This window comes from Cebus imitator, unplaced genomic scaffold (genome assembly GCF_001604975.1).
Source record: "Cebus imitator isolate Cc_AM_T3 unplaced genomic scaffold, Cebus_imitator-1.0 Scaffold45, whole genome shotgun sequence".
NCBI lineage: Eukaryota > Metazoa > Chordata > Mammalia > Primates > Cebidae > Cebus > Cebus imitator.
This window is the reverse complement of record NW_016107360.1, coordinates 11,391,762-11,402,505: the sequence shown is the minus strand read 5'-3', so window position 1 is coordinate 11,402,505 and position 10,744 is coordinate 11,391,762. Positions and strand designations below refer to the sequence as shown.

At 54.7% G+C, this 10,744-nt stretch overlaps 2 protein-coding genes and 1 long non-coding RNA gene across 5 annotated transcripts in view; 2 read left to right on the top strand and 1 right to left on the bottom strand.

Annotated features, from left to right (window-relative positions):
• Window positions 1-2,077: 2,077 nt before the first annotated feature.
• LOC108303263 lies at window positions 2,078-7,543 on the bottom strand. The gene is made up of 3 exons (XR_001824756.2): window positions 7,388-7,543; window positions 3,095-3,201; window positions 2,078-2,487 (listed from the first exon to the last, which is right to left on the bottom strand). It is a non-coding gene; the product is annotated as an uncharacterized LOC108303263 (long non-coding RNA).
• Window positions 2,198-10,744, top strand: part of HOXA3 (homeobox A3) — a 46,383-nt gene continuing 37,836 nt past the window's right edge. For 2 of the 3 annotated variants that reach the window (XM_017527038.2, XM_037737928.1), the window contains exon 1: window positions 2,405-2,493. The gene's annotated coding sequence lies outside the window, so the exon portion shown is untranslated. Of the gene's footprint in view, window positions 2,494-10,744 lie in introns of all 3 variants that reach the window. The other variant, XM_017527039.2, reaches the window with a different exon arrangement.
• Window positions 6,887-9,227, top strand: HOXA6 (homeobox A6). Its single transcript, XM_017527047.2, has 2 exons — window positions 6,887-7,523; window positions 8,893-9,227. Exons 1-2 carry the CDS (start codon window positions 7,082-7,084, stop codon window positions 9,150-9,152), a joined length of 702 nt encoding a protein of 233 aa, XP_017382536.1. The 5' UTR covers window positions 6,887-7,081; the 3' UTR covers window positions 9,153-9,227.

Here is a 10,744-nt window from a genome sequence, read left to right as displayed (position 1 = left end):
AAACCAGAAAACCTAGTCCCCAACCTGCATTCTACCCTCCCCATCACCCACTCCAGCTCCCAACTTTTCTGGACTGAGCGGCCACAGAGACTAGGTCGCCTTGGATTCCCTCGTCTCTGACCACCCCAACAGACACCCCCAGTCCCAGGCTAGCCGGCCCCGCGCTGGCGCGGCCAAAATACTACCTAGCACAGGCCTCCGCTCGAGGCACCCCCAAACTACCTATGTATCCAGCCCCAGAGGGCCTCCATTCCCAGGAAGCCCCTATGTATCCCAACACTGGCAGACACCCAGCGCCACCCTCCCAGACCCGCAAGAACGTGAATCTCAATACTACCTACTCCCCTAAAACTACCTATTTCGTGCTGGCTGGCTTGCCTGCTACCTAGTGCCGACTGCTCCCAGGAAAGACCCCTGCTGCTTATAGCTGGCAGACTTTGGGGTCCCTGAGGCTGCCCTGAGAATGTGCTGAGGTCCAGGACCAGGGTATTGGCATCTATTTAAATTGAAAAATAATATATTTATTCCAAAAAGCATTATAAGTGCTGCACCCTAGAATCCCTCCTTCTCTGGCTTGGCACCCAAAGTTCAGGCCCATCACCCCCCACTTCTGGAGGGGAATGTTCCTGGGCTGGCTGCAGACCTCTGGGTTAGCTTCTGCTTAGTAGGACTGTGGAGATGCTCCCATCTTCACTGTCCTTTCCTCTGGCTCCCCTATCTTGCTGTTCAGCTGTGTTAAATATGTACACCCTGACGTTTCCTATAATAACAAATACTGTATATTTGAACAAGATTTTTTTGGTCATTTCTATAGTCTTGGAGTTCATTTGTAGGGCAGCGTCTTGACTTGGAAAGAATGTGTTATTGGGGTGACTTTGTAGCATGGTGTGTTGTCTTGAGCTAACTGTAGTGAGTGGGGAGGTCCAATGCCTTCCTCAATGCCCTTCATCTCCCGTGTTGTCCTGTATCTCCCTCAGCTACATCCTGGGGTTCAGGGAAGGCACACTTCCCAGCCCAGTTAACTGTGTTTTATGTAACAGAAAAATAAAGATGCTTGGTGACAAAGAAAAATGTGGGCTGCTTTATCCAGAGGGGACGTGAAAGGGGAGGTGAGCATGGCTGGAGGGCAAGAGGCAGTGAGGAAGCAAAAGTGGGGTGGCTGACCTTGTGATGGTCCAAGTGTTGGGTGCCCATGTATTGGCGTCATGTCTCTTTTTATGTATTTTGTATGTGTATTTGTATGAGTATGTGCTTATTTTTTCTGTATGTATCTGTGTGTGTATTTTTTCCTAATTCCACAATTGCGTATATTTTAGTGTCCATAATTGGGTGCATGTGTTTCTGTGTGTCCATAATTGCATGCCATTCTGTGCCCACAATAGAGTGTATGCCCGTCCCTGAGTGCGTAATTGTGTATGTGCCTTTCTCCGTGTAGAGACGTTTATCTGGTTTTTGTGTGTGCGCTAACATCTAGATTCCTTGAAAACGGAATCTTCGGTAGATAGGTTATATGCTATGAACCTCCCTAAAAACCTTCATAAATTCCACGAGGAAACTTCAAATCCACCCTTTCCTCTAAGACTGCGCAGTGGGTTTGGAAAGGGGCTTTACGCAGCGACTGATTCCGGATTTCGCAGGCGCCCTGAACCCAGCCCCAGGCTAGGAAATAGGATTTTTAAGGCCCCCACCCCGCCTGCAGCCGAGGCGAGGGCGCCCCAGGGTCCGACACTGCAGTAGGTGGCGCGGGTAGGGGCCAGTACGCAGACCCCCGCTGGGTTGTACTGCCAGGGCACGGGCAGGGGCGTCTGGGTGCGGGGAAGAGGCGAGAGGCGAAGGGCGAGGGATTGTGGTGGCAGCTCAGAGCATCCTGTGTTCTGCCGGTAAGACCTCGTCTCCAGTCTCCTGCCTGGGTTGGGCCCGCTTCTTAGGGCTCTTTTAATAAAACCCGGCCCAAAAGGGTCTATAAAACCTGAGGCCCCTAGTCGGGGCGGCCTCAGTGGTAAGATGGCGCCGGTGTAAGAGCTGCCTCCTCTCAGTGATGGGGAAAGGGTCATAAATCCGTTGTTGTTTATGAAAATTTACAACTTTGCAATACAACTTTATGAGTTGTTCGGCCCTTCCATTGGCCGCTGTCGGTCATGTGGATGGGAACCGTGAACATGAACTTTTTTATAATTTCCCTTGCGAGAATAGAGCCGCATTCTTTTGCTCCGCTCCATCCTGCCTGCTTCGGAGCTCTGTCTTCCAGCCCGGCTCGGCTGCGCTTTGTCCGGCAATGGCGAGCGAGGGAAAGCCCAGGCCAAACCAGGCCTGGTGGCTCCTGCTGGAGGTGGGGCGCGCCCAGTTCCCGGCGCCTTGGCGGCAGCTTTGCAACTCACAACCTGGCTAATTTCCTGCGTCCTCTGGCACCAGGAAGGAGGACAATTCGTCTCTCGGGCTGCCCAAGCGACAGCTGTCAGAGGGGCAGGAGCTTCTGGGAGCCGCCATCTGAAGGTGAGACATGTGGGGAGGAGATAGGAGCAAAGGTGGTGAGGTGACAGCCGGCAGCGGCAGCGGTGCGAGAGGGTACCCAGGGAGGCTTTAAGAGGGGCATACTCCCCCTCACCCGTACTCACCCATTCACACTCACCCCATCACACACCACAACCCAAACACGTCCACACACACAGACACAGACACACACACACACACACACACACACACACACACACACATTTCTCTCCCCTCCTTAGCTCGCCTTGGCAGTAAGTGCCCGCCTTCCCTCGGCCCTCCGTGGCACAGCGCCCAGGCACAGGGCAGCAGCCCTTGGGTCTTCTCTCTCCCCTTCCCCAGCGAACCCGTGAAGCCCAAAATGAAGTGGCCCGCATTCTGTGTTCCCGCTAGCCCCTTGGGTTTGGATTTTATTTCCATTCATGGCCTAATTTGGTTTTGTTGGATTCTCCAAGAGACCATTCTCGACCTGGGAAGGTGGGAAGAGGTGAGGGCAAAGTGCATTAATCCACTGGCATTTTATTAGCATCATCACAGTACTTTCTATTCCAGGGAAGTGGTTTCAGAGAGAAAGATAGAATGGGGAAAACAGACAAAAACTTACTAATTCGACCAGAGTTCTTCGCTCGTTGCCGGCTTCCCTTCGCCCACTTTTTCGATGAGAGAGGTGTCTGAAGTGCTGGGAGAGGGAATAGGTGCGTGGGTGGAATTCTGTGTTGGAGGAGAGGATGGGGTTAATTGGGTGTTACTTGGTGGGAAGTTTCGGCGCAGAGGACGTTATGGTGTTAGCGCGGGTGGCAGGGGCCCGCAGCTAAGGTGGAAAGAAGGATGCAAATCGAGTCTGGGCGGTAGGGGGACCCCCCCCCAATCCACCTTGGCGCAACGGACTGGTGACCGCACTCCCCACCTTCTGCGAGCAGGGAGAGGACTGTAGAGCTGCCGGGGAGGAAGCGCGGAGGGTGCTGCTGGCGGTGGCTTTTCTTAGCGCGGAGGCTCGAACTGTAGCTCGGCCTAGGTGTGCAATCAGACCAGATTTGCCCCAGGAACTCCCCGGACAGAGAAAAGAAAGGAGCCCGAGGTTCTTTTTGTTTGTTTTTGGCTTGGGTTGTTGTTTCCCCATCTTGAGACAATATTTTGGTATGCATTAGATAAATAGGAAGGGGCTGTGGATGTTTGGGACGTTCCCCCGTGCTCTGGGTGCGCTCAGGGCGGATAAAGCGGCGTATTTGCATCCTAGGGCCTCTGGCTTCCTGACTGCGGCTGCCGCGGGCGGATTATTTATTGCGACCGCGCTGGCGCTCGCTGCTGCCACGCTGTGGCGGTCGCCGGGACCGGCGCCGGCCGCAGCCTGCCTCTTACAGCCTGGCCGACTGCTGTACGGGCCCCTCAGAGATTTCCAGCAAGCAGGGGAGAGGGGGACGAAAGGGAACCTGGGGGGCGATCACCCTGAGCCTATTTGGCCGGGAAATCTCTCTGCCTCGGCCACCCCTGACCGCAGCTGGACGCCGGTATAGACTCGGGTCCTCCCCCTACGCCCACTCCAGCACCATGGAGACTGGTTGCACAGGCCGCCTGGCACGTCACGGCTGCTTCTGTCCAAGCTGCGGGTCCCAAGGCGCCCTGGGGGCACACGCTGGTTCAGGGAACGCTCTGGCTTTGGGACTGTGAAATCGGAGAGACTACCTGTAGTCCTGAGGCCTGTGGGCCTGGCTGCCCTGAGGAGGATTGGCTATGGCAAAGGAGGCCGGCTTTGGTTCCTGGCGAGGGCCTGTGAAGGGCAGAGGCCGCACCTGTGCGCTGTGGGCTGTGGCCTGGCTAGCGATCTGGCTGGACTGAGGTGGCCTTCAAGGTCCCACACCTACATAATCTCAGGCCACCCTCCAGGCTGGCGGAGGTGGAGCTGTTCAATGTGCAACCAGGGCAAGGGCAGACAGTGGGGCCCAGCTCGCCATCCTACCCTCCCTTGGAGAGAAACTGAAAGGTAAGTCGCTTTCTGCGTGGCTTTGGCAAAGAGAGAGCCCTGGGGTGGCCATTCTCACCATCTCAGGAGAGGCTCTGGAGGGTGTGGGGTTCCTATTCTTGCTGGAATGTCTCTCTCTCTCTCTCCACACACACACACACACACACACACACACGCCCCCCTATGTGTGCATATCCGATTGGAAAAATAAATTGGTCAGCTGCCAACATGATATGCACTAACCTTGACTAACACGTAAAGGTTCCAATGTAATGTATATTTTTCCATCTTAGTGCCTACAGAAGCTAGAAATATGTTTTCTGGCTCTTAGCTGAGAAATCAAATTCTCCTGTTAGTTGGAACAATGATTAGATCGAGAATCCTGGTCAAGGCATGACAAACAATAATCATAGTAAATTGACACCGACCCCAACACTGTGTGGGACATGGAGGAATGCAAAGGAAATCGTAAATGTAAACATTGATTGACATCTCCAAAACAGTTGTTTTCATCTTAAATAATAACTTGCTTAAAATCACTGTTGTCTGATAATTTTGTTTAAGAAAAAATAACGCAAACATGATTTTCTTCAAATAGCTATTTTTTAAAGTCCCTTTTAATTTTTTGACTCGAGTTTTCATTTTCACCTATTGAATTATTTCCCTGAAGTAATGTGGAAATGTTCGATTCTATCCGCCCAATTCCAACCTCTCATTCGAAGCCCTTCTTTATCTGCACAGGAAACCCTTTCCAGGCTGGACTGACTGGGGAACAGGCACCCGGCTTCCAGGGTTGCCCCCATTGCAGGGCTAGCAGCCGCCTTCCAGGAGTGCCTCTTGGACTCTGTGGAGGTCGACCTTAGGCCAGTCCTTTTCCAATTTTTTCCCTTGGGGGGAGGAGAGCTCACCAAAAGAATCGAAAGCAAGGAAGACTAAGTCATTACTAGATTCCTACCGGAACACTGCCAGTTGCCCCCTCCCCACTAAGTTCTGAACCCCGAGAGCCTGCTCTGGCCAGAGTTTTACAGATCTTGTAAACAATCTCCAGAAATCCGTCCAAATCACGTAGTCTTTTTTCAACCTCCACGGAATTGAGGTTTTTAAAGCTAATTCAAGGGGTTTTACAAGCCCAACAACCACAGTTGTAAAAATGCCATTGGGCTGCTATTACATTTTACAAAACGAGATTGATCCATGTGCTGTAAAAGTCAACTATCTCGAAGGCACACCTCTCAGGCAAGAGTGAGCAGCCCAGGACAGGCTTTTCCTGTCCTGTCTGGGGACAGCCAGGCCTGGGACAACAGTGAAAGCAATTCAGGATTTCTGGAGCCAGTGAGACAACATTCCTGGTTCTGGAGCCACTGCAGGGCGGCAGCCCTCCGCGGTCCCAGGAAGGGCAGTAAAGAGGACGGCCCTAGGACAGTGCTGGCTGTCGGGCGCCCCGGAAACCGGGCTCATCAATTATCCCCGCGGCCTTGGGCCCCGCAGAGCTGCCTTCTGTGCCCAGCTTGGCCAGGGCCCCTGCGCCTCCTGCGCCTCTGGAATGAGGACAGAGAGATTCTACACCTGGATTTTTATCTGCCTCAGCTCTGAGCGGTTCTCCCCACGGATGCCGAGTCCCCAGGCGCTGGGTAGGGAGCAGGTACCTCGGCTGGCTTAGGTGCCCAGTCTCACGGCCAGCTGCTGCTCTGTCGGTTCTTTCTTGTGGAAACGAGTGGTTTGTGGCCTCTCAATTCTCTGGATTCAAAGGTGGGATGGGGACGCCCGGCTGGAAAGGCTGCTTTGAGACCAGGCAGGCTAGGGTTATTGAGCCCTTTGGGACTCAACCAAGATGTGTATGTGGAGAAGGGAATGGGTGGGAAGAACCTGCGTTTGGCTGAGTCCTGGTCAGCTCGAGGTGAGCCTTCAGCTCTGGCCTGCGAGGCCCAGGTCCCTGGTGAGAGTGGAGAAGGAGAGACTAAGGGAGTTCACCGATTCCTAAGGCGCAGGAGTGAAGGGCAGGGAGTTCAGGCCTGGTTTCTGAGAGCCCGGGCTCCAGCTCAAGAACTCGCACCCACGAATAGGGGAGCGCTAGGGGAGGGGCGATTCGGGGCCGTGCCTGGAGTGCGGGTCGGCTGGGAGCAAAGCCACTTTTGTCACCGCCCCTCCTGGCGCGGGACCTTCAGGTTTCCTGTTTAGAGGAGGAGGGGCGGGTAACCTGCAAAATGCAATAAAGCAAAAAGGGGAGGAGGAAGGAGGGAGCCTGGTGGGGCCTTTGTGGCGGCCCCAGCGCTAGTGTCCCTACTCTGGCCTGATCTCTTCGCCCCTGAACGGGCCGTGCCCGCCACTGGCGTTCGGGAAGAGAGCCGAGAGCTGGGCCGGCTGGCTATGAGCGCCCATTAATCTGCCGGGCGGGCGGCGGGCGGGCGGGCTGGGGGCTGTTTGTAACTTTGCTGCCTCGGTCGCCGCGGTCCCCGGGGAGCGGGCTCCGGCGCTCGCTCCCATTGGCCGCTGCCGCGTCAGCTGGTGCGATTTGCTGCTGTCGCTTTTGGCGCTCGGCCATCCAGAAACAAACCAGTTCGATGACTACTAATAGTTATAGCCAGATGTACTAATACACAACAAATCACAGTCCTGCAGAGGGGCGCGCAAATGAGTTCCTATTTTGTGAATCCTACTTTCCCCGGGAGCCTGCCCAGCGGCCAGGACTCCTTCTTGGGCCAGCTGCCCCTCTACCAGGCCGGCTATGACGCTCTGAGGCCCTTCCCGGCCTCTTATGGGGCGTCCAGCCTCCCGGACAAGACGTACACCTCACCTTGTTTCTACCAACAGTCCAACTCGGTCCTGGCTTGCAACCGGGCATCCTACGAGTACGGGGCCTCGTGTTTCTATTCTGATAAGGACCTCAGTGGCGCCTCGCCCTCGGGCAGTGGCAAGCAGAGGGGCCCCGGGGACTACCTGCACTTTTCTCCCGAGCAGCAGTACAAACCCGACAGCAGCAGCGGGCAGGGCAAAGCACTCCATGACGAAGGCACCGACCGGAAGTACACGAGCCCCGTTTACCCTTGGATGCAGCGGATGAACTCCTGCGCGGGTAAGGCACGTCCCAAGACAGTGGAGGGAGAGGGGAAAGGAGGCAGGAAGAGAAAGAAGAAGGAAATAGAGTAGAAAGAGGAATAGAGAGAAAGATAGGAGAAAAGAACCAGCAAAGTTTCTTCAGCTGCTTAAAAGAGAAGAAAAAATCTGTTCCCAATGGGGCAATCAGGCAATGGCAAAGGAAGGGCAGGGCCCCAGTGTCCATGTAAGGTGACACCTTAGGGGAGGATGAGGACACTGCCACAAATGTGAGACCTATGACAGGGACAGCCTGAAGAGAGAGGGGGACTGGTGGGGAGGACTGCCTTGTTCATGCATCCCAGTTACCCTGCTCAGCTTCCCAAGCCAGAGGGCCTTCTGTACCGCATCACTGATAAATACCCTTTGCTTCCCAATCCCCTCTCCTTTTAGCCCCTCAGAAACCCATACAAAGAGAGGTGGCCATTTGGCCTCTTCCAGTGTCTCCCCAAAGCCTTGGAGGGCCACAGCCCCAGACTCAGGATTTTTTCTCTCTCTCCTCCCTCCCCTCCTCCCCCTTCCACTCAACTGCTCACTCTTAGCCAAGTTCTGCCTTCTTCTGAGCCCATGCCTGAGCTTCATACACCTGTATTGGAGGGACCCCCACCACCCTTAGGCATCTTTGGTACCAGATCAGACAGTCACACAATCCTACATTGCCAGAAATCCTAGACTATCTATAGCTCCATCTCTTAGACTCTGGTTTCCAAAGACTTGACAGGAAATCCCAAAGACTCCTAGGAATTCCCTAGGACAGAGCCTAATGAAGATTGTTAAAATTACAATGTTTTGCATTAAAATCTACTTTATCCCTGATGGATTCTGCATTTCTCAGAAGGGTCATATAATTTGGGAGAATGTGTAAAGATTTGAGAGGGCTGACCATTTTTAACTTTCCAAAAAATGTGTTGAGTTCTGGCATGGCTGGTCACAATAGCATCCTGAGAGACCACTATGAATTCAGAGTGTGTACACTACTTACAGGGTCCACACCACCCACCCCCAGACACACACACACACCTACACACACACCCTGCATCCCCACAAAAACACTACTTGAGTGTCCCAAATTAAGAGTGCCCATTCTATTTTGCTTGTAATGGTTTTCCTATGAGGAAGATTTTTCAAAAGCAATAAAATCCAACCTCAAGTCGTTTTAGGTGGAAAACATCTCGCTTGGTATGAAATAATCTCCCATCCAGTCCGCTTTGGGCCCCAGATATAGTGGGAGAGGCTGGAGTGGACGCGGGGTGGTTTCCAGGCAGGAGGCCCCTTGTGGGAGGCACTGGGCTGACTGGGTCGGCTGTCTAGGCCCTGGCTTACCGGCGCCCGGCCATTTCTGCCCGCAGGTGCTGTGTACGGGAGCCATGGGCGCCGAGGCCGCCAGACCTACACGCGCTACCAGACGCTGGAGCTGGAGAAGGAGTTCCACTTCAACCGCTACCTGACGCGGCGCCGCCGCATCGAGATCGCCAACGCGCTCTGTCTCACCGAGCGCCAGATCAAGATCTGGTTCCAGAACCGCCGCATGAAGTGGAAAAAGGAAAATAAGCTCATCAATTCCACGCAGCCCAGCGGGGAGGACTCAGAGGCAAAAGCGGGCCAGTAGACCCCTGGGCAGGGACCAGGCCAGCGCTGCAACCTCCTTCGGCTTTGCCCCCTTGCCCTCGCCTGCTCCCCAACTTTTCTCTCCGCCTGCTCCCATCTGGGGGCTTCTGCAGCTTCAGGGGAGCTCGGAGCTTTGCAAGAGTCTGTGCATTTATTTCTTACAAAACAAAACCTCACACACAGCCAATACCAGCGGTGGAGCGGGACGCACTGCACACACACAGTCCCGCTCCACAAGGCTGCCCAAACCCGCTCCGGAGCTCCGGGGTGCGCCCTGAATGCGTCCGGAGCTCCTGTGCTAGTGCCTCTGCGCTCCCCGACCTCGGGACAAGGGGCTACTAGGGAGGAAAGAGCCCTGGGCCGAGCCCGGTTTCTCATCTGGGCGTCTCTGCCTAGGTCCCTCGCCAGGAGGTCCCGAAGGGCACCATCAAATCATCTCTGGCCAGTGGAAAGAGGGGGTCTAAGTGCTGGGTCCCGGCGTTTTCTCGGCCTCCCAGGGCGCCTCCCAGAACAGGAAGCTTCAGGAACAAAGGGGGGCCCAACAGAGCCCAGTCTCTCGGCCCCGCTTGCGCAACCGTCAGTGGAAGAGAAGCTGCCTCAGACGAGGCGAGCTAACCTGGGCCCGAGTGGTACAGTACAGTCCGGGGACCGTCTGTGCTCCCTCAGGCTCCCGGCTCCGGATTCCCGCTCCCTGACACCGATATCGCCCGCGTCGCCGCCACAGCAGCGTTCAGGACCCAACGAGGGGCCCGGGGCCATGGAAGCCTCCAAAGTCCTGGCTTCCAGAGTTGCCAGGGGCGCCTGCAACACCGGGCCTCCAGCCGGGAGACTCCACTTGCCTCTCAGCTGTATTTGTGATTTACTTGTGTCTTTCGGAGCCCTGGAAAATAACTACGGAGATCCTAGGCACTGCCACGAAATGCTTCCATTATCGCCCTCATTTTATTCCTGGAGGTCTAAGCAAGACCCCAGTAACCCAGCCCGCGGATCCTCAGACCCCAAGCAGCCTCTGTGGCTGCAAGGAGCCTGGGCCCACTCGCTGAGTTCAATGGGAACCCTCCAACTTGGGGCCCGGCTGGCTCGAGGAACCAGACCCTGTGATGAAGATTTTCCAAGCTGGATACGTAAGCAAATCAAATAGCAAACTAATGACACGAAAACCATACTCACAAGAAAGAAAAATCGACTACGGTTATAAAAGTGTATGAAATTTGACCTTGCTTTGGAAAAACACTACACAAAAGCTATCTTTAATAGACGCCTGTCATTTAAGAGCGGCAGGGACACTGTCCCTCATGCGCTAGCAAAAAGAGAGCCGTAATTGTAGCTGCTGCTGCTGCTGCGGGCAGGATTTATTTCTCCAATTGGCTAAATGGCTTTCCCCCTTCCCCGAAGGTGGTATCTGTATTTTCAAAATTCAGAGCTGCCGGCAGGACGGGCAGAACCGACCCCAACCTCGACACAAAAATAAGAGGCGCTGCAAAACGGGGGAAATAAAGTTGTTGCAAATAAAATGCAGGTCACCACCTCCCCCCAATCCTCTGCAACCTCACCCGGCGCGCGATCGGCAGCTGACGGCCTAACAATTGGTAC